The following is a 27,349-nucleotide window of genomic DNA, read 5'->3' on the forward strand; positions in this document are numbered from 1 at the left end:
AAGCTTAAAAGCTAACACACACACACACACACACACACACACACACACACACACACACACACACACGCACACGCACACGCACACACACACACACGCACGCACGCACGCGCGCGCGCACACACACAGACACACACACACACACAGACACACACACACACACACACACACACACACAGACACACACACACACACACACACACCACACTTATCTTTTTGGGTCTAGTTTACTTCACCTTAGCTTCCATCCAGTTACCTGTGAGTTTCATGATTTCATTGTTTTAAACTGCTGAGTAATATTCCGTTGTGTAAATGTACCACATGTTCCTTGTCCAGTCAGCTGCTGACTTACGTCTAGGCTCTCTCTGTTTCTGGCACAGAAAGCGTAGAACAGCAGTGAACCTCAATGAGCAAGGTTTTTTTCCCCTGATTTTTGAGATAGGGTTTGTCTGTGTAGCCCTGGCCCACAGCACTCACTTTGCAGAAAAGGACGGCCTCAAACCCACCTAGATCTTCCTGCCCGCCTGACTCTGGAGTGCTGGGGTAAAAGGAGTTCTCCACCACACCCTGCTGTTTTGCTGAAGTTTCCTGGTAGGGCTTTTAGAGTCTTTTATGTATAAATCACAGTATCTGCAAATAAAGATGCTTCGATTCTTCCTCTCCTATGTGTGTCCACTTGGTCTCTTCTGTTGTCTTACTGCTCCAGTTAAGACTTCAGGCACTGCTGAGCGCTGATGGTGCACACTTTTAATCCCAGTACTTGGGAGGGAGAGGCAGATTTCCTTGAGTTCAGACCAGCCTGGTCTAGAGTTCCAGGATAGTCAGGGCTGCAAAGAGAAACCCGGTGGGGGGCGGGGGGTGGGTGTGGGGTGTGGTGGGGTGTGGTGGGTGTGGGGGGTGTGGTGGGGGGTGGGACTTCAAGTACTATATTAAGTAGATATGGTGAAAGGGGACAACGTTGTTTTGTTCCTGACATTATTGGAGATGCTCTGAGCTCTGTTTAGGTTGATGGCGCTTGCTGTCAATCACCTCTATTATTGTGAGGTTTGTTCTTTGCATCTTTTGTATTTCCAGGACTTTTATCATGAAGGAATGTTGGCTTTTGTCAAAGGCTTTTTCTGTATCTACTGATCACATGGGCTTTTGTCTTCCAGTCTGTTTATATGGTAGATTAGATTTATCAATTTACATAAATTAAACCACCCCTGAATCTCTGTGATGAAGCCTACTTGGTCACGATGAATGGATTAGTTTTTGATGTGATCTTGGATTTTGTTTGCAATTATTTAATAAGTATTTTTACATATATGTCCATAAGGGAAACTGGACTGTAATTCTCTTTCTTTGTTGAGTCTTCATATGGTTTAGGCATCAGGAAATTGGAGCCTCATAGAACTATTTAGGCAATGTTTTTCTGTTTTTATTTTATTAAATAATTTGTGTAGCATTGGCATTCATTCCTTGTTGAAGGTCTGGTAGAATTCTGCACTGAACCCGTCTGGCATTGGGCTTCTTTTGGTTGGGAGAGTTAATTATTCTTCTGTTTCACTATAGGTCTGTGTCTCAGAGTCACTGTGCTGTGCGTGAACAGACACCATGTCCACAGCAATCTTGTTTTATTTGTTTTTAAGATTTATTTCTATATTTTATGCATTGGATACTTTGTCTGCATGTATATTCACATACCATAAGATGGCATCAGACAGTTGTGAGCTGCCATGTGGGTGCTGGGAATTGAACTCTGGATCTTTGGAAGTGCAGTGAGTGCTCTTAACCACTGAGCCATCTCTCCAGCCCAAGTTGAGTTCACTTTCTTTTTAAAGATTTGTGTTTACTTTATGTAAGTGTCTTGCCTGGATGTGCACACATGTTGCATGTGTGCTGGTGCCTGGTGCTAGCAGACAACACGGGATCCTCTGGAACTGGGTAACGTGCAGCTGTGAGCCACCCTGTGGGTTCTGGGAAGTAAACCCAGGTCCTCGGGAAAAGCTGCCAGTGATCTTAACTCCTGAGCCCTCTCCAGTCTCAAGCAATTCTCACAAAGAGAGCATTCAATTGGGGGCTTTAGTATAGTTCCAAAAGGGGTGCTCCATCAGCAGTGTGGCGGGAAAGCAGACAGACATGGAGCTGGAGCAGTAGGTGAGAGTTTCACATCCTCATCTTTAGTCAGCAGACAGACAGAGGGAAGGAGACAGAGAGACAGACACACAGAGAGACACATAGACACACACACAGACACAGGGAGAGAGGGACAGAGGGAGGGGGAGAGAGGGAAAAAGAGGAGAGAGAGAGAGAGAGAGAGAGAGACTGCTGACTGGGCCTGGGGTAGGTTTGACATTTCAGAGCCACCAGAGACACAGCTCCTCCAACGAGGCCACACTCAGTCCTTTCCAGACAGTTCATCAAACTGGAGACTAAACATGCAAATATATGAGCCTACGGGGTCACATATTTGCATGCTTAGTCTCCCAACCAAACCACCACATTCTATTTAAATTTCCTGTATTTAATTTTGGTGGTGGTATATATCAAGAAATTATCCATTTATTTTAGATTTTCCAGTTTGGTGGAATATGGATTTTTAAAGTACGTTAAAGGTTGAGACTTGAGCCAGGAATCCGTGTGTGCTCCAAGGCCTGCTCTCCCGACTCTGTCTATATGTGTTCAGATCCACCTCATTTATTTCTATTGCTGAGATAAAATACTCCGACCAAGAGAAACTTAGGGGACACAGGGCTATTATAGCTCACAATCCCAGGCTGTAGTTCCTCAGAGTGACAGAAACTTCTGACAGCTAGTGACATCACACCCACAGTCAGGAGCAGAGCTCTAAGTACACACATGTTCACAATGCTCACAGTTCAGGACCCAAATCCAGGGACCTCCCCACAGTGGGCATGTCTCAGGTAGCAGTCATGGCAGTCACCACAATCTAACCTGCTCTAGGCAATCCCAGACTGCAGCTCTCACCGCAGCTGATTCCAGTGTGCTGAGTTGACAAGCCTATTGTTCTTTCCCGATCCAGGGTTGCCTCACTGACATTTGAGGTTGTTGATGCTTGTGTGTTTGTCCCCTGAAGTAGAGTTGTTCCTAGAGTTGAATCTAGGACCTTCCCCGTGCTGTGTAAGTGCTCTACCACCAAGCTATACCCCCTTAATTTTTTTTCTTAATTTATCAAGGCAGGGTTTTTCTGCCCTGGCTAACCTGGAACTAACTATGCAGACCAGGCTGGCCTCAAACCCAGAGATTCACCTGCCTCTCCTTCCTGAGTGCTGGCTGGGATTAAAGGCACAATTTCTTTTTACCATATAGTATTTTGTGTGTGTTCTAGTTTTGTTTTCACTGCTGTGATAAAATCTACCACCAAAAGCGACTTGGGGAAGAAACAGGCTCTGTAGCTCGTGAGTCTCCTCATAGTTGCTCAGTGACGGAGTCCGGGCAAGAACTAAGACTTGCTGGCTTGTTCAAGCTGCTTTTCTTCTATAGCTCATACCCACCTGCCCAGGGAAGGTACCATCTACTGTGGGCTAGACCTTCCAGCATCAATCAGCAATGAAGAAAATGCCCAGAAGGAAATCCCTCAAGTGAGACTCAATTTGTCAGGAGAGTAGTTTGTGTTGTAGAGTGAAAAATTATAAAGGCCATTTTATGAAATATGTGTAGATTTTTCCGCCTTACAGAACTCGGAACTGAAAATAAGATTTCAGGCCTTCACATTCCAGGTGAAGGACACTTGCTGGATTACATTCCCCAAGCCTCACCCAAGGCAGGAAGGCATTCCTGACTACAGATAAAGATGTTATCACCTAGGTGGGGCCATAGCCCTATAGCCGGAAAAAGTGACTCTAGATCGTTTGGGCTAGATTCTCTGAAATGTTCCACTGTTCTTGGTTACCCCTCCCTTGGTCTTCCCAGTGCTATGTTCAAAATTTGTAAAACAACCAATCATGTGTAAGCGCGCGAAAATGCCTTCCTCCCCCCACCCCATGCTATAAAAGACCCTTTATCCCACCACACGTGGCCAAAAACCCTGCTCTTGGAGTTAAAGAGCTTGTCGTTTTTGACCGCCGGCTCCTCCCCTAATAAACCTCTGCTGATTGCATCCAGGTATGGTTTCTTGTGATTATTGGGTGGTCGCCATTCCGGAGGCTTGAGGAAGGGTCTCCCGAGTATGGGGGTCTTCATTTGGGGGCTCGTCCGGGATATGCGTCCACCTTAATCCAAGAACCACGCTGGGAGGTAAAGGGACACCGCGGTTTTTTCTGTCTGGTTGTTGTGTGATCTTTTGTATAAATTGACTGGTTTTTCATGTACTGATTTCTGGTTTTTCATGTGCGGGTTTGCCTAAATCGTCTGATTTCTCGTGTGCTAGGGTTGCCTAAATCGTGTGCTGTTTTGTCTAGGTTTGTTTAAGTTATTTGGTTTCTAAGTTGTTTGTGCCCGTCTGTCTGAATTATTTGGTTTCTGAAAAGTGCACTTTGGTTTGGACTGGCAGCTGTTTCTGTCTCGTGAGGGGCAGTAAACCATTTTTGTTTCCAGAGGAGACAAATGAGTGATTAGCAGACGTGCTGGAGAGTCACTAGCTGCTGCACCCCCAGAGACGTTTGGGGGTTCATCTAGGTGCCGGGGAGGACGTGGAATCCCTCTAGGCTGGCACAGGTTTGCATCTAGGTGCCGGAGAGGACGTGGAATCCCTCTTGGCTGGCACTGGCGATTGAGACGGGTTATTTGTTAGTCTTTTTGTGTGTTAACAATGAAACTAGAGAGAAAAGGTCAGAAATGGCCACCGTGGTTGTTATGCTCTCATGGCAGTGTGTCTATTTTTGGGTTGTTCATTGCTGGCGTGTTAGAAATCTGGTAGACTTGGTCCAGCATAGGCTGACCAAGTTGTCTGAATCTGTTAAATCTGAATCTGTGAAGACTGACTGCGTTGTCTGGTTATTGGAGTCTTACTTGGAAGGCGAGAGGCCTTCCAGAAGGTCAGGGGATCTGACTGTTGGATTTCAGGGGGAAGGCGAGAGGCCTTCCAGAAGGTCAGGGGATCTGGCCGTTGGGTTTCAAGAGCCTGAGCGCTCCTACTTGGGGAGAAGACGCGGAATCCTTCTCCATCTGGGGTCGTAACCAAATGTGGTTAAGTGTTATTTGTGCCACCCGTGGCAGGGGTGAGCTATCTGTGTTTTATGTACCACCCGTGAGAGGGGTGAGCTATTTGTGTTGTTTTTTTATATGTGTGTGTGTGTCTTTTCTTGGCAAATCATTTGTGTGTTAGCTGTTAATCTACTGTGTTAAACATCTTGAGTTAAAAATAGGTAACATGATTGCCGGCAGAGAGAGAAATGAAGCCGCTGGTACAAGAATACAGCTGCAGAAAGGCGGGCAGGTCCTTTAATAAGGGGCAGCTACCTCGGTTCGTGCTCACGGTTCGTGTTCCTACAGCCCGCCTACCGCATGTAGGGTATGCTTCAGGTAACAGCACATGGAGGGTGCCCTCACCCAGCCCGCACTTGGCGGGCGACAACTCGTGCTTCCCCAGCACAGCAACAGCGTGCAACAGCTACCTAGTTTGGTATTCCTGGCTGTACTGGGTACCTTGAGGTCACTAGTGCAACAAATGGCGGTTTTCCACCTGCCGCCTATGAAGATAGATGAGAACCCAGGTGATAAAAAAAGAAAAAAACCTGGCAGTGGAGCCAGGACAGCTAGACAAACAGCCGCAGCAAGATTGTTCACCTGAGAGTTAATTATTTTTTTTAAAAAAAAGAGAGACAAGAACTGGTTAAAACTGCTTACTTAATTTGGTTTAAAACTTACTTGTGAGGCAGTCTTGATTTACACAAGAAAAACCTGCTCTGTGGCTAGGAGAAGGGCACCAGCAGAAAGCAGAAAAAAAAGGGGGCCAGCAGTTTTTTAGCTTCTGTAATAAGGAAGTTGATAATGATTTTTTCCAGTTTAATAAGTAAAGGAGTGCTTTTTTCTAAAATTACAGCTTAAAAGTTATAGGCTGCCCTGAGTCAGAAATATATATATATATATAGGCTTCAGTTTTGATAAATTTTCTAGCCATTACTGTTTGAGTCAATTTCATTATTTATATGAGATTTTCATTAAGATTTGGTTCAAAGATGAGAGTTTTGACAAGATAAAATTGAAGAAGTGGTGAAGACTTTGTTATTCTTGTTGTATATCACTTCTACCAAAGTTTCTATTTTGTTAAAAGTTAAATTCAAATAAGTGTCAAATGTAACTCAAGTTGCCTTTTAAAAATTGTTAATAACTGTATGAACCTTCAACATCTTAATAATCCTTGCTGTGAAATGCTATAGATAAGGCTATTCATTCTGATTTGGTTTCTTTCTTAGAGCTTCAGAGGTGAGCTCACATTACACCTGTGGACAAGGTACTGTTTGCAGACTGAATTAGGTTATGGTCTCTAGTGTGATGTGAACAGCAGTCATGCAGCCTCACAAATGCATCAGTCTACACAGAGTTCAAAGCAATAAATAAGGTAAAAGCCTTGCTTTCACAAGACCTTTGCAGGTTCTGGTCTTCAGATTGGGGACCCCATCAATTGATCAGGCCGTGGTCAGCAGCAGGTCAATTTGGAGCAGATGTGACTGAGACCTCCATGTGACAGAAGGTAAGGGACACCCAAAGGCCCACGCCAGATTCCGCTGATAGATCTTGAGAGAGAGGGTTATATGAGACCCCACTAAGTTTGATCAGGACACATGAGGTTAAGCAGAGATCAGATAAGTTACCCACAGCCTTTCTAGACTAGCTCATAGAGACATTCTGTCAGTGTAGACAAGGCTCCAGAGGCTACAGAGACTACAAGATAAGTCATTGAAAGATTTAGGAAGTATACTACATATTAAAATTATTGATGGTAATAGCAAGTGAGAGAAGATTTTACAGAAAGGAATAGAGAAGAGGAATAGAGAAGGTTTAGTGTAAGTCTAGAAAAAAAGAGTAGAGAAGAAGAATAGAGATAAGTTGCTGTGAGTCCAGAGGAATAGAGAGGAATAGAGGAGACTAGAGAGAGGTGAAGAAAGAGAAAGGTGACAGGAAAGAATTTACAGAAAGCAGAAAAAAGGGATTCCAATCAAAGAGAGATAAAACTCTTTGAAAAAGACCAGTGTGCGCATTGCAAGTAAAGGAGCCAGCTTCAGGGTCCAAGAGGGCCCTAACAAATAGAAGCCAGGGCCAGAAAATCCCAGGCCTCGAAAAACACCCCAAGTGGCGAAGATAACAGCTCTGTGTGAAGACGGCTATTGAGATAGACGAGGCAGCTTGGAGCCACCCAACTTTTGATAGACACAGGGGCTTCCTCCAGGCCAATGGGTCAAAAGGTATTCATGGACTACCCGAAAATGGTGGACTAAGAGATGGGCTGGGTATCCCATTCATTTATGGTCATCCTAGGCTGCTCCTATCCCCTGTCTGGTTGAGGGGATACTCCCTAGGATGGACATCCAGATACAACACTTCCTGGGCTGCAACTAGCTGACAAGAATTCAATGGATAGAAGACTGACTTCAGCCAGGAGCCAAGGTAACCTGCTTTACAGACAGGAGCAGTTTTCTCCATGCTGGTCAGAGACAAGCCAGCACTACTGTGGTGGACACATGCCATCTGAACTGACTCCCCACCCCTGAGATCATCAGTGCAGAGAACAACCTTGGAACTTGGGGCTGACAAGAAAGCCAACATCTGCATGGACAACAGGTATGCTTTTGCCACAGTCCATGCCTGCAAGGCTATATGCCAAGAGAGGAAACCCTGATGAAACCGGAAGCTGTAAATATTTGTTGCCCAGGATACCAAAAAGGGAGGAGATTCCAGCCTGAGGCAATAACTGGACAGATCAAGTGTCTTGATACGGCAGCCTGTTCCAGTTGTGGGCCTAAGAGATGGCCTCACTTAAAGCACAGAGTAAGAAAAAGAACTCAGATTGCTAGCCATCCTGCCAGATACTATCTAGAGAAAAAGAGACAATGGTGCACACAAAAAGGGAGAACTATACTCCCCAGAAAGCAAAGGATTTACCAGGCTAAATACACAGATGGACTCTTAAGATATGAGTGCAACCAAGCAGCCAAGAGACTTAAAGCGTATAAGGGACCTTAGGTTCTGAGCCAGAGAAATAATAAGACTTAGAGTAGATAAGAAATACCTAGGAGAAAACAGCCTAGAATAGGGACCTTCTCGAGGTTTCAAGTGTCCTAGGTAATTAGATCAGATAGCAGTTTTAAGGTAAGTCAGGAATTGTCAGAGATATTAGAAGCTTCACTGTTTATACTGTCTCCAAAGCTCAGGACAGGTAGAGAGAATATACAGAACCCTAAAATTAAACTACCCTTGGGAACTGGCGCTGGCTAGAGTGTCCCTTGTCCTTGCTCCATACCCAGAATGTCCCTTTTGTGTGAGAAATGATTTTTCAGGCTACTAAGAGACTTCCTGGTGCTGTTGACCATCTGACCTCCTTGAAATCCACCAACACGTGCCTGAACATCCAGACGCCAGAGCAACCTCCTGCTGTTTAGCTCAAGGTCGTCTGCTATTCTACAAGGCCAAAGAGCAGGCCCTGACTCCTGAGACATCCCACCCTAGAGGCACGGGGGCAATGCTGCCTTAGAGGATGGGGCTTAGTGTGTATACACCCAAGGTTAAATGACAGCTTGTGATTACAAGATTGAAGTTGAAATGTGAATCTAGAGTTATATAGATTTGTTCCTTTTGCAATTTCTCTTTATTATGTATGTGATTTTATGTGTATGTAGACAGCTATGTGTCACAAAATGTGTAAAAGTCAGAAGACAACTTTGAAAGTAGTTTTCAAAGAAAAAAATGTTTTGAAACCCCTAGTCAATAGAATAGGGCCCAAGAAGCCCTGCTAACAGATACTTAGTTCCTAAGATTGATAAATGGTGAGCTTGCAGTCAAAGATTATTGTGTACTTGTCCAGCTAGATCCCGCAGGTACTCTTGAACTGAGTTTGAGATACACCCTAGATGATTCTGCAGAGAGCCTATTTTCCTTGACTCTAGCTGTTACATTGTGACTAGGAGTGGCCATAGGTATAGAGACAGGTGTAACTACATTGATACAGACACCTCATTATTTTCATCAGCTGAGAGCTGCCACTGTTGTAGATTTGAGAGCCCTAGAACAGTCAGCAACAAAGTTAAGTTGTTACTAGACTTGCTGTTTCTTAAAGGAGAAAGTCTGTGTGCTGCTTTAAGAAAAAATGTTACTATTATGTAGACCATTCAAGAGTGACCAGAGAGTAAATTCAGAGAAAGGTTACACAAGATAGAGAGGCACAGCAATGTTGATTCGAGAGTTGGTTCAATCCTCCCTTGCTGAACCCCTTGTGATTTTACTTTTGCTTTTAACCATAGGCCCCTACATTTTAAATAGATTAGTAACTTTTGTTACTTGTAAGTACTGGAATTACTGCATGTGTCAGCACAGATGCACGTGGGCCTGTTGACCCAAAGGTTTGAGACACATCATATGTAGGATGAGCCAGTATTCTAATCACTAACAAACATCTCATCACCCCCAACTTAAGAGACACCTTAAGAGACCAAACCCCTTATAAGGGATCGTGTAAAGTGACAGCAGTCTGGGGAGGCCATGCTCACTGAACTAACATCGCCAGAACCCCAATACTGGAGTACTAGCACCCGGCCTATCTTAAAGCTTGATGCACCAATCAATTCACACAAGTCAGGATCTGACGCAGACACCGCAGCCGTCCTCGGCTGGCTCCGCCTACACATGACTGACCAATGGACGACACGCACCTTGAATTGGGGGAAGGCAGACAGCAGGCGGTCCCACGGAAGGACCTGCAAACTAAATGGGGTCATTTAGTCATCTTAATTTTTGCCTGTAAAGAAGTGCCTCACTATTTTTAGGTCTGTCATTTCCCCCACCAAATCCAGTGGTTAATAGCAGACTTGGGGAAGTTTCACGAAATTCATAATAGTGATAGTATGCTTTCTAGCAGATTAGGCAGTTACCCGGGCAGCTCGCCTCCCTGGGGCCCTTCACTCAGCATTCCGCGGCTTTGGGGTCGAACAGAAGCTGAAGCCAATGAGCTTTGTGGAAATGAGGAGTGGGCAGGACCAATTCTTAAAGGATCCACGCCCCGTGAGTAGAGGGTGACTACATGTAGGCCGGATGATGGCGGCCGGCGTGGCTGTAGCACTGGCCCTGTGGCTACTCCTGCCAGCAGTAAGAGTGGGAGAAGCGGGGCCGCCGCCCATCCAGGACGGCGAGTTCACATTTCTGCTTCCCGCCGGGAGGAAGCAGTGTTTTTATCAGTCCGCACCGGCCAATGCTAGTCTTGAGACCGAGTACCAGGTTAGAGGGTCCCGGGCTCCGAATAGTGGCGACTGGGGGCGTGGCCAGCAGGCGGGAGGGGCGGGGCAGAGGTGTGGCCAGAATGCTTATGGCCTTGCAGAAACGGGGCATGCTCTGCTCAAAGCTCTTTGGGTTGGGTTCTAGGCATGGTCCTGGCGGCTGTTGGGTAGGTTATCCCAAGTTAGCGGCCAGGTAGACGCCCTTCTTGGGCTGCTCAAGGGGGTGGCGGGTGGCTTGATAAAAGACCTCACCAGGAGAAAGCTTGCTACTAAACCTAGAGTTCCCTAACTCTATGGTAGAAGCGCAGAACCGACTCCTACAAGTTGTCCTCTAATTTCCACAGGTGCTGCTCCTCCACCCCAAGCAAATACATGGGACTTTGTGTGCTTTTTTTCCCTCCTTCTTAAAGATAGGCTCATGGTGGTCTTACATGGGTCTTTCTCAGTTTGGTTCGACCCAGGACTTCTGTGGCAGATAGGCTGGCTCAAAGCTGCCCGTTTCCCAATTCTTACCTGCTCTTCAGGTGATTGGAGGTGCTGGGCTGGACGTGGACTTCACCTTGGAGAGCCCTCAGGGTGTGCTGTTGGTCAGCGAGTCTCGGAAGGCTGATGGGGTGCACACGTGAGTGAAGTCCTGCCCTGCCTTGCTTCAGTTACAGCCCTGCAGCTCCCAATGGCCTCAGGTTACCATCCTGCTGGTTCCACAGACCAGCTGGCTGGTCACTCTAGGGTCATGTCTGTCTCATCTGTCTGCCCAGGGTGGAGCCGACCGAGGCTGGAGACTACAGGCTGTGCTTTGACAACTCCTTCAGCACTATCTCAGAGAAGCTCGTGTTCTTTGAGCTCATCTTTGACAGCTTCCAAGATGAGGAGGAGGTAGAAGGGTGGGCTGAGGCTGTGGAGCCAGAGGAGATGCTTGATGTCAAGATGGACGACATCAAGGTGAGTGGGTGTGATGGTGCACGCTTATAATCCCAGGTCTGAGGAGCCTGAAGCAGGGTTCCAGTGAGTTCAGGACCAACCTTATTTACATAGCAAGGTCCCCTCTCACAACATCAGAAGAAAGGGCCGAGGAGAATTTAGTTGGCAGGGCACTTACTAGGGCACTCCCACACCTGAGCTGCTACACCCAACACTGCACAAACTGGGTTGTTCATGGTCAACAGGATCACAAGTTCAAGGTCATCCTTGGCTTGCACATAAAGACAAGCTTTTGACTGGTGAAAGTGACTCAGTAGGCAAAGGCAACTGGCACCAAACCTGACTACCTGGGACCCACATGGTGGAAGGAGAGAACTTGTAAGGTGACCTTTGACCTCCACAATTAACCCATAGCATGTGCACCCTATGCCCCTTAAAAAGACCTCATCCCCCTCAAAATAAGAAAACTCCAAGGGGTAAAAAAGGGAAAAAAATGCTGGGTTTCTATTGACAGATGTAAGGCAGTCCATGGTAGGAGGGGGATTCAGACATAAGCAGCCTGACTTCTTCCTCTCTGCGCCCTGGCAGGAATCCATAGAGACCATGAGGACCCGGCTGGAACGGAGCATCCAGATGCTCACTCTGCTCCGAGCCTTTGAGGCTCGTGATCGTAATCTTCAAGAAGACAATCTTGAACGCGTCAACTTCTGGTCAGCTGCCAATATGGCTGTGCTGCTGCTGGTGGCCGTCCTGCAGGTCTGCACACTGAAGCGCTTCTTCCATGACAAGCGCCCTGTACCCACGTAGCCCCTGCCACAGAGCATGAAGGAAACATGGAGAGCAGCGGGTGTGTGACTTGCTGGAAACCTCCCAGACTCAGATGAGACAGTGCATAGTTGGGTCCATAGCAGTGGCCCTATGTGTCTCCCTTCCTCACTGACCAGGGAGTGCCATTGGCTCGCAGACCCCTGGAAGGGGGAGGGATCAGCAACAGTGCCTGTTTCTTGGAAGGTGCAAGTGTTAGGTGCTGCAGTGTGGGGACATATTGCCCTTGGATGCCCTGGTTTTTTTCCTGAAATTGTGCCTTAGCTTCAGTCTTCCAGCCATCAGGATGGGGTCAGGCTGTGGAGCTGTCCCTGCCCTCCAACTAGACACCCCAACCCCAGTGTCTCTGCTTTGCTCCTAGGAGTAAGCCTACTTTACTAGGTTCTGGGAAGGAGACACATCTGCAGAGTTCTTGCCAGGACAGTCACTTTTATTGGAAAGGAAGGAGCCCTGGCCCCTTGGCCCAGAGGGGAGCCAGCTAGTTGGTTGTTTGGTAAGAGAACTCTAGGAGAGGACCCCTTCCTTTTCTGGGTGCAGGACCTCAAATAAGGCTGAGGTGCAGCTCTGCCAAAGCTGGCCTATGAGCCTTAAGGAACAAAGGGCATTTGTCCTGGGCACTGGAGTCAATAAATTATGGTCAGAAAAGTTAATAGTGCCTGGTGACTGGGGCTCAGAAATGTCAGCTGGGGACAGGCCTAGCCTCAAGCCAGGGGCAGCCAGGGGTGGGGGGGACACTCCCACGAAGCTCAGAAGAAAGGTCGGGCAGGAGCCGATGGAGGTGGTCGCCTGGCATGAAAGAAAAAGATCATAAAGCAAAGTTGAACTGTGTCCCTGTAGAGCTAGTGGGGGACGTGGGAGTGGGCCTGGCCACAGCATCACTTGGAGTAGTGGGTAGAATTCCCATTTCCCATGAGCACTGTGTATAAGGCCTGGTGGTGTGGGGAATGAGAGGGGTTCAGAACAGATGACACAGACTCACAGGTGTAAATGAGAGTGTGGGCAGCCCCGTGAGGGGTGTTCAGTCTCCTGAGCTGGGACACACACACAGGCCCACGCGTAACCACCAGAAGGGCTCCCCTTTATTTTAGTTTATTAATAGGATATACAGAGGCAGGCACTTAACAGTGGTCAATCCAAGCAGTTGGAGCAGAATGTGCAGAGGCACCCAGGGCCCACCCTGTGGGGACATCTGGCTGGGAGCCAAGAGGCGCCCGATGTGTCCCCATTTCATACAGCCCAAGCCACTGGGGCTGAGGAGAGAGGCAGGCCAGAGCTGAGGCACTCCAGGCCTGAGGAAGGCACAAAGGCACCTCTGGGTGTGGAGACTGGGTGGGGCTCAGGTTAATAGGCCAAAGAAGCTAGAGATATATACAACTTGAGCCAGGTGGGTGGCCAGCAATGGGCCTGCTGGGCTGGGCTCACTCCTGAGGAGTCCTTAGGGAAGGTGGACAGTTGCTGTACCCCAGAAAGAACAAAGGCTTACAGTCTGGAGGAGCCCCTGGAGCCTCCCTCTATACTAGCCTGGATCTTTCTTTCCAGATGGTCCCAAGGATGCAGGCCTGTTGTGCTAACCAGAGCTCCTCCTTGTCCCATCTTCCCAAAGTGCAAAGTCCCATGTGCTGTGGAGGGCCTCCTTCCCACCCTCTTCTCATGTCATGTCCACTAGGGCCAGGGAAGAAAGGGCAGGGCTTGCCCACGGGGAGCCTGGTCCCGGCATGGGGACAGTAGCAGGGCCCAGACCACCAAAGTTCTCCTGCACTGTGGGTGCACGAGGGCCCCCCCAGAACACTGCCCCCTGCAGCCTAGTCGAGCAGGGACGGCTCGGCCGGGCGGATAATGGTGGGCCGGCTGGGCGCAGCGGGCGCTCTTCTGCTGCAAAGAAAGTAAAGACACGGGAGGTGGGGGGCAGTGAGGCCGGAAGCAGGGTGAGGATGGGGACCCAGCCCTTCCAGCCCACCCCAGGGTGCTCCCAGAGTTGGGGTACGAGGGAGGGACTAGGTCAAATCCAGATACTTTCCTAGTATCCCCATGTCACTAGCTTGCTTTGGGTCTTATAGGCAAGTTCTCTGCTTTGGGAAGAGCTAGTCCCCTACTTCTACCAAGAGGGTCCTGGAGACTGAACTCAGGCCATCAGCCTTTGTAGCAAGTCACCAGATGTGCCATCTTGCCTGTTTCTCTGATCTCAGATTTGGGAGACCAGGACCTGGCTCACCAGGCATTGCTGACTTCAGCAGGGTCAACAGTGGTATGGTGCCCAGAGCTAGTCAGACATGTGACCTGCCCTGGTATCAGCTGATACATTGCTATGTGGCACTGGCTAAGCAGGGGCTGGCTCCTTTCGGGCTCAGTTTCTCAGGACACAAGCAGGGATGTCTGTGTTGTTCTATGACCTGTTGGGGCTACACTAGAAGTCATCAGAATCAGGGGAAGTCATCAGAATCAGGGGAGAGGTTAAAGTCACCATAAAGAGACCCCAGGATGCAGGTTGTGGGCCTTACCTGGGCACTCCTGGAGGGATACCAGGGGGAATCCGTGCTGGCCGAGATGGTATCTGAGGTGGTGCAGAGAAGGGGTCGTTGTTGGCAAACACAGGTCCAGGCCGGGATGGGATGGGGGGTGCTGAGAAGGAGGATGTGGCCCCCACAGGCATAGGAATCAGGGGAGGCCCCGGTGTGGGACCCCGCACTGCAGGTGGCCGGCCTGGTGGGTGCACACTGGACACAGGTCGGCGCTGTGGGGTGGGGCTGTGGAGGAAGGAAAGGCTGTGATCTAGAGGAAGGAGACTAAGCATCCACAAGAGACTGAGGTGGGCACCCACCAAACTGAGCCACACATTCCATGCTGCTGGGGCTCCTGTGTACCTGACAACAAACCTCCAAGGGGCAGGGGTGCAGACTGCACTTGGCCTTCTGATGCACCTGGCCCCATGTGTCACCTCTCTGCCTCTGTTTATCTGCCTGCCCTGATCCCCACTGGACCTGGGGACCTGAATCAGACCTGGGTTCTTCCTCTTCCCGAGGGCTCCACAGGGTCCTGTAGCCTCAGTGGGTCCACTGCACTGACATTCCCTTGACTGTTGCTTTGACACCTGGACTGTGGCTGCCTTAGTGTCTCTGGCCCATCTTTCTCATCTTGAGGCCAATGGAGTCCTAGGTTCTATGGGCCTTCTGAAACTTGTCCCGTACCCTTCTCTATGTTCTAGAAGGCCGACTGTGATAACTGTCCCCTGGGCTTCTTGCTCTTGTTTTTCACTTGCACTTAACCCATGGAGAAAGCACTAGAAAATGCAAGGGTTGGTGGGGAATTGTGGTGTGCGGTTTCCTCCTCCAAAGATCTAGCTCAGTTGGCACTGGAAGCCTGGCACCCTGTGGCTTTGAGCAGAACAGGTGCTCAGCCCTGTGCGTGGTGCCGTTCAGTTAGACTCCTGTCCCTTTCCAAACTTCAGCTGTGACCTGTCTCCTAATGGGACAGAGGGAAAAGCAAGGGTGGAACTTAGGCTTGTCTATGCACATTGGGGGACAAACTGCCCTCCAGACCTGTGGCTACTGGCGTTCTGGAGCCAAGTGTCATCGACAGGAGGGGGCACCGGCGTGGACACGGTGCTGGTGCTGATGTCCCCGATGATGTTGAGCGCTTCCTTGAGTGCGTGGTACATGCGCAGCATGTCGTCCCGCCGCTGAGCCTGCTCAGCCGACTCTTCCATGAGGCTGCTCTGGTCTGCTGAGGAGTACAGGTAGGCCAGCAGCTCATGGTGGATGAAGGCCTTTGTCTGAGGACAGTGGTGGGAAAGGTCAGACCCCTGTACTAGCCAGTAACTCAGAAGCCTACTGAGACTGGAAAAGCGTCCATCACAGACTGACGGAGGGGCAAGTTTAGCTGTAGCACCTCTGCCTGAAAATCCATCCCTCAGTCAGAAGCAGGGGCACAGACCGGCTGCTTAGAACCCCCCAGAGACGGAGCAGAGGTGCCAGTGACTGCCTAACGTCTACCATACCTTGGGTTTATCTCCAACACCACAAAACCAACCAACAACACACCAAAAAAAAAAAAAAAAAAAAAAACCCAAAAAGCTACTAAACAAACCAACCTGTTCTAACTTTGCACACCTTTTTAAAATTAGGTTAGCTTAAGCTAACAGTATGTATTAACTGTGGTGTGTGTGTGTGTGACAGTGTGACTGTGCGTGTCAGAGGACAGCTCTGAGGAGGGGCTCTAGGGAATCAAAGCTGGGGATTGCAGGACAAGGGCCTTTACCTTCTGAACCCCCTCATTTGCCCTGCTTTTGTTTTCTGAGACGAGGTCTCACCAGTGAGAGCTCCCCTAAATTGGCTACCTATCTGAGGACGCTGGTAAACGGTCTCCTGCTTCCTCCTGGTGCTGGGCTGACTGGCTGCAAAGCACCTGGAGCTGAACCCCAGCCCACTGAGCCTCTCGCTAGGACTTCTGGTGACTTGGAAGCTGCCACTCACATTGTTGATCATGAGGTGCATGATGGTCTTTGGCATGAGGTCACGGATGGACTTGTTGATGATGGCCACGTAGGAGTCCACCAGGTTGCGGATGGTCTCTACCTGTCGCTCTAGCTGTGGGTCCATGGAGAAGGTGTTCTCTTGTGCTCCATCCTCATTCTCTGCCTGCAGGGGACACAGCGTGAGTGAGGGTTCACTGTGGCTCAACAGCTCTGTCCTGAGTCCCGACTCTTGGGCTCTTAGGAACTAACTATGTGCCTACCCTGTCCTGAGTCCCGACTCTTGGGCTCTTAGGAACTATGTGCCTACCCTGTCCTGAGTCCCGACTCTTGGGCTCTTAGGAACTATGTGCCTACCCTGCTGATAAATGACCCACTTAAGTGTGTTCCAGATGGCTCCCTTCAGACCTTGTGGTCTGTGCTGGGGTAACACTGGTTAGAGCCATGCTAAACTCTTTCTCCAGTGGATGAGAACACAGTGTCCCTTTGGGTGGCCAAGATCTGTAGTGACTTCACCCCAAGGACAGGAGGAAGAAAGAAACAATGTAGATGAGTCCTAAGTCCACTGGCCTTCCAGGCCATGGATTCTCCTGGAGAACTTTCTGGACTCTAATGACAAACCATGCCTACTTTGCTCTGCCTGCCTCAGAGGGTACCAGCTATGTGCCCTTTGAGGTCATAGTGTGCTGCTATGGTTTGAATATGTGATGTCCCTAGGGCTCAGGTGTGGGTCCCTTGAGTCTCAGCTGATGGTATTGTACTTTTAAGATTTACTTTTATGTGTATGTTGGTGTGGTATGTGTATACACAGTGTGTATGCAGGTGTCCAGAGGCCAGAAGATCCCCCAGAACTGGAGTTACAGACAGCTGTCATGAAGGTGGTGGGGACTGAACTTGGGTCCTCTGGAGGGGCCGCCATGGCCTTTGTCTGCAGAGTCATCCTTTTAGAGCCACACTACTGTTCTTCAGGAGGTTCTGCTTAGCTGGGGGAAGCAGGTCACTAGGTATGTATCCCCAGGGATACCTTGGCCCCAGCCCTTTCACACCTTCCCTTCTGCTGCTTGCCTCTGCACCTCAACACGACTGCCATGACAGACAGCCTAAACACACGGGCCAGGCAGCTACGGACTGAGACCAAACTGAACACTTGTTTCCTTCTCTTGGCCGTGCAGCAGGTATTTACTGACTTGTGTTTGTATGTATGTAGCTTACATGCATATTCTCCTTCTAAGCTGTCCACCTTAACTGTGTGCATGCAGTGGGACCAACATGGACTTTATCTTTAGTACCTCAAAACAAATTTTTAATTATTTATGTATGTGAGTACACTGTCCCTGTCTTCAGACACACCAGAAGAGGGCATCAGACCCCAATGCAAATGGTTGTGAGCCACCATGTGGTTGTTGGGAATTGAACTCAGGACCTTTGGAAGAGCAGTCAGTGCTCTTAATCTTAACTGCTAAGCCATCTCTCCAGCCCTCAAAAAATTTATTTATGTTTACTCATTCTTTCTATCTATCTATCTATCTATCTATCTATCTATCTATCATCTGTCTATCATCTATCTATCTATCTATCTATCTATCTATCTATCTATCTATCTATCTATGAATGAATGACAGGTTCTCTCTATGTAGCTCTGGCTATCCTAGAGCTCACTGTGTGTAGTTAAAGCTGATCTTGAACTGGGGTTAAAGGTGTGTACCAACATGCCAGAACCAGTTATTAAATTTTTTAAATTACATTTTATGCCAGGTATGGTAGCCCAGGCCTTCTAGCATTCAGGAGGCAGAAGCAGATAGATTTCTCTGAGTTTAAGGCCAGCGTGGTCTACATACTAAATTGTGGGCCAGCCAGAGCCACACAGAGACAGCCTAAAAACAAAACACAATATATTTATGTTTTGTACATGTATACAATTGTGTGAACACATGTGCCATGATGCATGTGTGGAGGTTAGAAAAGAACTTGTGGGAACCAGTTCTCTTTCCACCACATGGCTCTTAGGGACCAAACTCACGTCATCAGGCTTGGTAGCAAGCACCTCCGGTCCCTTAACCATCTTGCTGGCCAGCTTTTTGAGACAGGGACTCTCACTGAATTTGGAGCTCATAGATTTTTTTCTAGGCTGCCTGATAAGTGCGCTTTAGGGATCCAGACTCCCTTTTCACTGCAAGTGTGTGGCTATAGGCACAGATGCTGTCTGTATCTGGCTTTTTTATTAGGTGCTTTTAGATTTACTTTGAGACAAGGCCTCTTGCTAGGACCCGGGGAATCTCTGCTCTGCTGTGGCTGGCTAGCTGCTGAGCTCCAGAGGGTCTCCTCTGCCTGCCTTCCTAGCACGAGGATGACAGAGTGTACCACCACACACGGCCACTGTTTGAATTCTAGGGTTCAAATCCAGGCCCTCATGATTGTGTAGCAAGCCTCACCTCAGCCATCTCCATAGACCAGAGCAAAGAAAAGCTGACTTAACAGGTGTGGCCTAGAAATCCTGGGTCCCTTCCTCCAGGCAGGGTCTGGTATGTCATCTAAGCAAGGAAGGCGGCCCCTCCCTCACCTGGTCCTTCTCTGGGTAGACCCCAGCTCGCAGGAACGAAGCCTTCCAGCTGTCCACATCTTCCTGGGAGTCACAAGCCAGCTCGATCTGTCGTAGGTCCTTGTAGACATTCCTGGAGTACATGGGTACAAGGGTGGGTCTCGTACCTTCCCCAGTTTGTTCAAAGGTTTCTGGGTGTGTCTGCCAGGTATACTATAGCACTAAGTACCGTGTGTGTGTGTGTGTGTGTGTGTGTGTGTGTGTGTGTGTGTCTATGTATACACAAATACATAGATCAAGATCAAGAGTATTTAGCACACAAGTGGTGGTAGCTTAGGGTCTTGCTACACATCCAAAGACAGCCTTAAACTTAGAACTTCCTGCTTCAGCCTCCCGTGTGCTGGATTAGGGATATGTGCCATCATGCCTGACTTTCCAGCCTGGTATACGAACTCAGTCACTTCTCTGTGACATTTGGCTTTAATTATCAACATGCCACAACCTGGGAGGAGTGTCTCCACAGGGACTGTCTGCAATGGGCCTGTCTGTGGGCATACCTGTGGAGGGCTGTCTTAAGTTAATAACTGGTGTGGGAGACTCAACCCAGTGCAAGTGGCATTGTGCATTCCCTAGGCACAGGGAGAGAGAACCAACCACCAGCAAGAATGAGCTGATTAAAGGCTCCTGCCACCACTGAGGTCTCCTCATGTAGCCCTTGTTGTCTTAGAATTTGCTATGTAAACTAGGCTGGCCTCCAACTCACAGACTCACCTGCCTGCTCTGATTAAGGCTGCACACTACCACGCCAGGCCTGCTGACAACTCGCTGTCCCTCTTTCTTATTTCAGATTTTTTTTTTTGAGAAGGGGTTTCTCTGTGTAGCCCTGGCTGTCCTGAAATTCTCTCTGTAGACCAGGCTATACGCAAACTCAAGAGATCTACCTACCTCTGAGTGCAGGCATGAGCCACCATGCCAGCTCTCCTTGTTCTGCAAGGATGGCTACCCACCAGCCCCATGTTGGGCGTATCTCATTATACCCTGCTCTGGCTTTGGAGCTCCCACTGAGGTGAGGAGACACTTGGAGACACTGAGGTGTCTGCAGGGAAGACCACAGCAACAGCAGAAATATATTCAACTTCCATGGTCTGGTGGTGTAGTGAGTACATGCATGTGTGCATATGTCTGTAGAGGTCAGAGGTCAGCACCAGTCTCCCTCACTTTCTGTGTACCTTACTCTTTGAGACAGGGTCTGTCTCACTGATCTGAAGCTCACAGACTTGCCTAGACTGGCTAGTGGGTCAGCGAGCACCAAGAATCCTGCCCTTTCTGCCTCCTCAGCACTGTGCCAGGCTTTTCCTTGTATATGTGTATGAGGATTGGGGGGAGGGTTGTGTGTGTATGTGAGGGTTGTATGTGTGTGTAAGGGTTGTGTGTATGTGTGAGGGTTGTGTGTGTGTGTAAGGGTTATGTGTGAGGGTTGTGTGTATGTGAGAGGGTTGTGTGTGTCAGGGTTGTGTGTGTGTGTGTGAGGGTTATGTGTGTCAGGGTTGTGTGTGTGTGTGTGAGGGTTATGTGAGAGGGTTGTGTGTGTGTGTCAGGGTTATGTGTGTGTGTGTGAGGGTTGTGTGTGTGTGTCAGGGTTGTGTGTGTGTGTGAGGGTTGTGTGTGTCAGGGTTGTATGTGTGTGTAAGGGTTGTGTGTATGTGTGAGGGTTGTGTGTGTGTGTGTGAGGGTTGTGTGTGTGAGGGTTGTGTGTGTGTGTGAGGGTTATGTGTGAGGGTTGTGTGTATGTGAGAGGGTTGTGTGTGTCAGGGTTATGTGTGAGGGTTGTGTGTGTGAGGGTTATGTGTGTGTGAGGGTTGTGTGTATGTGAGAGGGTTGTGTGTGTCAGGGTTATGTGTGTGTGAGGGTTATGTGTGTGTGTGTGAGGGTTGTGTGTGTGTGTGAGGGTTGTGTGTGTGTGTGAAGGTTGTGTGTGTGTGTGTGAGGGTTGTATGTGTGTGTAAGGGTTGTGTGTGTGTGTGAGGGTTGTGTGTGTCAGGGTTGTGTGTGTGTGTGTGAGGTCTCACTGACTGAGGTCCTCACACTTACTTCATCCATTTCTGTCCTCTGCATCCATGTTTCTCCACTCTCACCTCACACAGAAATAAATACCCCTGGGACAGTTTTCAAGTACACTCCCTTTCTAGAAGGTGTGACCCTGGCGAAGGGACTGCTGGCCACTCAGCTCTCCTGGGCCCACAGGCTCCTCACCTCTGCTCCGTGTTGAAGATGGCAAACACATGCTTGTTGGACATGAAGCCCTTCTCCACATCCCGGATTTTGAGGTTGTCCAGCGGCAGCATGTACTTCTTTTCTTTCTCCTGAGGAGAGAGGGCAGAAGTTTCATCTGGGCTGCCAGGGCAGAGCTGACAACAACCTGACAGCCACTGCTAATACCTGGCACTTGGTGTGCTGAGAGCTCTGTCACCCCTATGTTTACTTGAATGTTCCCTAAACATTCTCTCTTATCCCAGGACCTTTGTATGTATGGCCTCTGTCCAAAATGTTCCTGCCTCAGCGCCTTATATCAGCCCCTCCTGGCCTTCCTAAGGTCTTTGTGCAGAAGGTACCTCAGGGCTGACCCCATCCCATCCCATCCCACTGTAGGTATTATGACTAATGACCCAGATGACTGCCTACAGCTGGCTGGTCCAGCAGTTGCCAGAAAGAAAGGCCGTCTGTCACCTTTGGTTTTTATTTAGAGAACACACATGCAAAGGTTGCTCCAACTGCTCAGTCCTAACTTCAGTCCCAGGTGGCCCTCCCCATTATCTGCATTTTGGTGGCAATCCCACTCACAGGGAACTGGGAAGCTGGTGGCTGGGCACCAATGTCACAGAAGTGCCAGTGCTCTGTGAGGCCATGCTGCCTGACCAGCACTGAGCAACCTCAGCCTCCCTTTTTCTTTCTGCCGATGCTGGGCTGGAGCCCAGGGCCTCTCACAGGCAAGCACACCGGCTGGCCGCAAGACAGCATTCCTCTTCCTGCTCATTTTGAGACAGGCTTTCCATGAAGTTGTATTCCTCCTGACTCCCTAGGAGCCATAATGATAGGCCTATGGCGCTTCTCCTTTTATGTCTGGTCAGACGGAAGCTGTTTGTCCAGCACAGAGCAGGGGCCACTTGTAACCTAAGTACAGCTGTAAATGAAAACACCCTGCTGGGCATTTTCTGTACCATAAAGACTTTTTTCTTTTTTTTAAAAGAACAAAGTCTCATATAGCCCAGGCTAGCATCCAACTCTCTACAGAGCTGACGAGGACCTTGAACTACTGATCCTCTTGCATCTGCCTCACCAGTGCGGCAACTCATTCCAGCTTCAACTGCTCATCACACCCATTCATGAAGCATTAGGAAAACTCAACAGCTGAGCCCAGTCTCAGCCTGTCACCTGGACATGTCCTCCTGTGTGTGCTGTCTGCAACATGCTGGGGGAGAAGAAAGAGGCCTCCATGGGGAAGTGAGATGTCTATTTCTGTGAGACAAGCTCTCTCACTAAGCCTGGTGGTCAGCAAGCCCCAGCCTCCTCCTGTCTTTGCCCACTACAGTGCTGAGGTTACAGGCACCCACAGCACCCATGGGTGCGCAGGCCAGTGTAAATGCTCTTCCCCACAGAGCAATCTCCCTAGGCTCACTAGAGATCTTTCATGACTCTTTCTCATGTTTCTGGCCATTGCACTAACAGAAAGCCCCCAAATGCAGCTTTTTGAAATACCACTTCTGAATCTGGCCTGAACACTGTATGAGTTAACTTTGCTCTGCCTTTCCAGGCTACTAACTTAGAACAAGTTGCTTCTCCTCTCTGAGCCCCTGTTCTCCACCTGTCTGAGGCCTGCTGAGTCTAAACCTTGGGGGGGGGGGGGGGTGGCACAGTTGTGGCCCCAGGTTTCCGACTGATTCTTGGACTGACTCCCAGTCAGTCTCAGCGGGTCTGACTGGCTGAATGGGGCCCAGGCAGAGAGGCTGTGGCCATGGAGACTGGAACACTGCACATGCTCATTGCATGCCGAGAGCCTTAGACAGGGTGGGCAGCCTGAAGTCTGCCTTGTTATAAGAAACAAAGCTGGGATTTTGGGGGTCCCCAAAGGAGCTACTGTTTCCATAGGTGGGTAAGTTTCCAGAAGCAACTCTGTGCCCCCACCCTATGGTGTCATGAGACAGCTTCCTGCCAGCAGGCCAGGGCCAAGTAATTGAGTCACAGACATCCAGCCTCGCCACATCTGGAGCTGTTTATATGTGATTCTGCCTGGGATCAAGTGGCTGCCTGAAAATACACACACACACACACACACACACACACACACACACACACACGCTTGCTCGCAGAGTACACAACTGCACAAGGACCTCCTTCTGCGGCATGGGCCATCCACCCAAACCCTCCTCCAGCCTGCTTTTGGATTTCCTGAAAACCCCAACTTTCTCCAGATGTGAGCAAGTGGCCTTGGCCTTGCCACGTCAGAGAGTCCAGGGTGCTCCATGGATGAATGGAGGATTTTGGGAGGAGCAGAGACGCCCTGGCCTGCACAGTGGCTACACTGAAAGACTGAACAGCCATCCCTGCCATCCCAGTGTTCAGACTACCTGTTCAGGAGGCTGTGACATGTACAGTAGTCTGCACATTGGTTAGGCTGGGCTTGGGCCAGCAGCGACAATGGGAATAGACCATCTAAGGTGAGTGCTACCTCTGTCTCCACTGGGGTGGAGATACCTATGGAAGATTCTGGAAGGAGGAGGAGGGTGAAAAAAGTAGACCCAGGACTGAGAGAACCCTGGCTGGGGTGGGTGGGGAGGGATGTCCTCATGTGAACTGGGCCTTTCTCCTTGTTTCCAACTGGTACTGTTCTCTTCTTGTTTATTCCTAAATAAATAAAAGGCACCTTCTGGTCTTTATAGAAGGCTTGTCTACAGAAGTGGCCTGGTTCTCAGGGATGGCCGCTACCTGTGATGCTTAGGTCCCTGCCAGAACCCTTAAAGGTGCTAGGGTCTCCACAGCCCTAGATCTCACTGTGTTTTATCTTTGGCACACAGAGGGCTCCTTTCATACCTCTTGTTGGTGGTGTGGCCCTGCTATAGGCCTTGTCTATGGTGAGGCCCAAGTGCCTGCTTTCTGTCCCCAGATGAGGGGAAATGGAACGGTCATTCCCAGCACAAAGGAAAGAAGCTTTTAACAGTTGTCAGCTGTGCCCCTCTGCAATGACCTATCCATTATGGGACCCTGGAAAACCACCCACCCACACACCCACACCCCTACACACAGACCTCGGGTCTGCCCAGCTCTCAGGTTGCTTTTCTTAAAGATTGCTGGAGCTGGAACCCAGAAACTCAACACTGGGGTGCCTCACTCTGTGGGACAATCCCAGGCTCTTTGATATGCTAGAAAATATGGCCAGGCCAATATCCTGGGCTCTCCAGGACCCTGTGAAGCACAGATGCCTAGAGATCCTTGAAAAGGGGGTCACCAGGCTCACAGATGCAGGGACAGAAAGAGGGGCAAATCCCCACAATTCTAACAAATAGTGTTTTGTTTTCTTTTTCTTTTTTTTCTTTTTTTTTTTTTTGGTTTTCCAAGACAGGGTTTCTCTTTATAGCCCTGGCTGTCCTGGAACTCACTCTGTAGACCAGGCTGGCCTTGAACTCAGAAATCCGCCTGCCTCTGCCTCCCAAGTGCTGCAATTAAAGGCGTGCGCCACCACCACCCGGCAACATTTAGTTTTAAAAATGAAAACAGGAGGGTGAAGAGACAGTCTAGCAGTTAAAAGCACTGGCTACTGTTCCAGAGGATCCAGGTTCAATTCCCAACACCCAGGTGGCAGCAAACAACCTTTTGTAACTCAAGTCCCAGGAGATCCGATGCCCTCTTCTGGCCTTGGAGGGCAATGCCCACACATGGCTGGCAGCCACCTTTCAAGACCTCAGTTTCCCTACCTAGCCATGACACTAAGAATCCCAAGGTAGGCTTGAGGACTTACTGAAGGAAACGAGGACTTGTAAGATGACTCAATGAGTAAAAAGCAGGCAAGCCTGCCGACCTGAGTTCCACCCCAGGCCCACGTGGTAGAGAGAATAGACTCCTGAAGTTGTTGACACTTCCACACGTGAGCTCTAGCACAAATGTGGACACACACTCAGATACATAAATGTAACATATTTAAAAGTCCATAAAGAGCTGGGCAGTGGTGGCGCACGCCTTTAATCCCAGCACTTGGGAGGCAGAGGCAGGCGGATTTCTGAGTTCGAGGCCAGCCTGGTCTACAGAGTGAGAGTCCAGGATAGCCAGGGCTACACAGAGAAATCCTGTGGGGCGGGGGGGGGGGAGGGAGGGAGAGTCCATAAAGATCATGTCTTTATGCATGTAGCCCTGTGTGGCCACACCCAGTCTGTGAGCCCAGAGGGTAAGGCCTCAGGGCATGCATGCAAGCTAGTTTTCTTTCATCTTTTTTTTTTTTTTTTTTCTTCCCTGAGACAGGGTTTCTCTGCATAGCCCTCCCTGGCTACCCTGGAATTCCTTGTAGACCAGGTTGGCTTTGATCCTTCTGCCTTTTCCTCCTAAGTGCTGGGCTGAGAGGCATGCACTACCATGCCTGGCAAGGCATGTAAGCTTTCTGAAGCCCCACCCACCTCCTCAGTTTTGCAGCTGACCCCAGACCCACCTATTCCAATTCTTCTCCAGTGGGGCCCCCTTCATCTTTATTCCCTAAAACCTCAGAGCAGTGAGCAGAGAGGCCTGCAGCTCAGTGGATAAAGTGCTTCCTTTGCATGTGGGTGCCACCCTTACTCACGAACCCAGTAGAGCGTGGCGGTGCATGCCGGCCATCCAGCACTGGACGAACCAGGTCGATCATAGTTTGGGGTCATCCATAGTTTAAAACAAAAAGCTGAGCTGTGGTGGCTCACACCTTTATCCCAGCCCCATCTACAGTTCCAGGACAGCCTGGTCTACATAGAGAAACCCTGCTTCAACAAAACAAAACAAAACAACAGCAGCAGCAATAAAACTAGACCAGAGAAGTATGGCCTTGAGTGGTTCTTATAGCATTTTAGGGCCAGCTTCTAAGAAGTGGGACTGGAATGTGCATAGACATGCTTCCAGTCACATATGCTACCATGCTGAGTACACTGGTGGTGGGGGTTGCTCCTACATGGTGGCTGGAAGACCCTACAGAGGTACCTGCTGGTACAAAGCACCAGAGTGCATGCTAGGAGCCTGGCCCTGTGTGAGGCCTGGCACTAGGCTGCTGCCTGAGCTCCCATACAGCGGCAGAGTAAACTTAGGCCAGGGTCTGTCCTTCAGAGGGAAGAGTTCTCATGATACAGTTTCGCTGTAATCCAGGCTACCCTTGAATTCGCTATGTAGTGAAGGATGGCCGGAACTTCTGCTCCTCCCGAGTGTTGGTACAGTAGACACGCACCGCCATGCCTGGTTTATGTGATGTTAAGTGTGGATGGAACCTAAGGCTTCATGCATGCGTGCTAAGCTACACCCCCATGGCCCATTTCTTCCTCCTTCTTGCTTCTTTGTGTGTGTGTGTGTGTGTGTGGGGGTATATACTCATGTTTGTGTGTAGGCACATACTCATGTATGTGGATTTATAAGACAGAGAACCACTTCAGGTGTCATTGCTCAGGTGCTACCCTCTTCTTTTTGAGACAGGGCTCATATTTGCCTGGAACTTGTCAAGGAGGCAAGCCTAGCTGGCCAGCGGGCACTGTGTCTGCCTTGCCTGCTGGGAATATGAGCATACTCTGCACCTTCCTTTTCTCTTAGGTTCTGGGAATAGTCAGGTCTCCTGTGGCGGGATAAGCTCATTACCAGCTGGACTGACACCCCGGCCCCTTGTTTGAGACAGGCACTTCCTACATAACCTGGACAAGCCTGGAACTTACCACATACTCCAAACTCCCTGTACTCCTTCCTAGTGCTGGGATCTAGGCAAGTCACCATGTCTGACTGTAAACTCCCCTTCTCAAGTGACTGAGGGAATGAATGAGTGCTGGCCAGGGGGAATCAGTTTGGGGACCACCTCCCTCTCCTGCCTTATCCCCAACTGCTCACCTCCTCATCCTTGTACCAAGACAGCGACTCAGCTGTCAGCACGAACCAGTACTCCTTGGAGCCGCCCTTCATCAGGCTGATGTTGTTGATGGTCAGCCAGCCCCTGCGGATCACCTGGTGGAGAGGACTCAG

At 49.4% G+C, this 27,349-nt stretch overlaps 3 protein-coding genes across 16 annotated transcripts in view; 1 reads left to right on the forward strand and 2 right to left on the reverse strand.

Annotated features, from left to right (window-relative positions):
* The window catches only part of C8H19orf38 (chromosome 8 C19orf38 homolog), a 38,676-nt gene extending 27,664 nt beyond the window's left edge, over positions 1-11,012 (reverse strand). For 2 of the 3 annotated variants that reach the window (XM_034510117.2, XM_034510116.2), the window contains exon 1: positions 10,881-11,012. The gene's annotated coding sequence lies outside the window, so the exon portion shown is untranslated. Of the gene's footprint in view, positions 1-9,806; positions 9,859-10,880 lie in introns of all 3 variants that reach the window. The other variant, XM_076939781.1, reaches the window with a different exon arrangement.
* Positions 9,905-12,763, forward strand: Tmed1 (transmembrane p24 trafficking protein 1). 2 transcript variants are annotated; one of them, XM_034510130.2, is made up of 4 exons: positions 9,905-10,368; positions 10,892-10,989; positions 11,126-11,309; positions 11,877-12,763. In XM_034510130.2, exons 1-4 carry the CDS (start codon positions 10,186-10,188, stop codon positions 12,093-12,095), a joined length of 684 nt encoding a protein of 227 aa, XP_034366021.1. In that variant the 5' UTR covers positions 9,905-10,185; the 3' UTR covers positions 12,096-12,763. The 2 variants fall into 2 exon arrangements, with proteins under 2 accessions (XP_034366021.1, XP_034366022.1); XM_034510131.1 differs by lacking the exon at positions 9,905-10,368 and adding an exon at positions 10,463-10,534.
* The window catches only part of Dnm2 (dynamin 2), an 82,996-nt gene continuing 68,169 nt past the window's right edge, over positions 12,523-27,349 (reverse strand). For 4 of the 11 annotated variants that reach the window (XM_034510123.2, XM_034510119.2, XM_034510122.2 and 1 more), the window contains 7 exons: positions 27,218-27,331; positions 21,374-21,483; positions 19,142-19,253; positions 16,583-16,747; positions 15,650-15,882; positions 14,612-14,857; positions 13,171-13,985 (listed from right to left, as the gene is read on the reverse strand). In XM_034510123.2, the coding sequence (XP_034366014.1) occupies positions 13,916-13,985; positions 14,612-14,857; positions 15,650-15,882; positions 16,583-16,747; positions 19,142-19,253; positions 21,374-21,483; positions 27,218-27,331 (1,050 nt within the window). In that variant the 3' untranslated portion in view covers positions 13,171-13,915. Of the gene's footprint in view, positions 12,900-13,170; positions 13,986-14,611; positions 14,858-15,649; positions 15,883-16,582; positions 16,748-19,141; positions 19,254-21,373; positions 21,484-27,217; positions 27,332-27,349 lie in introns of those variants that run through there. The other 7 variants (XM_076939779.1, XM_034510124.2, XM_034510121.2 and 4 more) reach the window with 2 other exon arrangements.

The sequence above is a fragment of the Arvicanthis niloticus genome, chromosome 8 (assembly GCF_011762505.2).
Source record: "Arvicanthis niloticus isolate mArvNil1 chromosome 8, mArvNil1.pat.X, whole genome shotgun sequence".
Classification (NCBI taxonomy): Eukaryota; Metazoa; Chordata; class Mammalia; order Rodentia; family Muridae; genus Arvicanthis; species Arvicanthis niloticus.

Excerpts from the sequence above, each read along its gene's own strand:
- Tmed1 (XM_034510130.2), top strand. The coding sequence starts at position 10,186 with ATGATGGCGGCCGGCGTGGCTGTAGCACTGGCCCTGTGGCTACTCCTG. Across the intron at positions 10,990-11,125 it reads AAGGCTGATGGGGTGCACAC|GGTGGAGCCGACCGAGGCTG; the intron begins GTGAGTGAAGTC and ends CTGTCTGCCCAG. Across the intron at positions 11,310-11,876 it reads TCAAGATGGACGACATCAAG|GAATCCATAGAGACCATGAG; the intron begins GTGAGTGGGTGT and ends GCGCCCTGGCAG.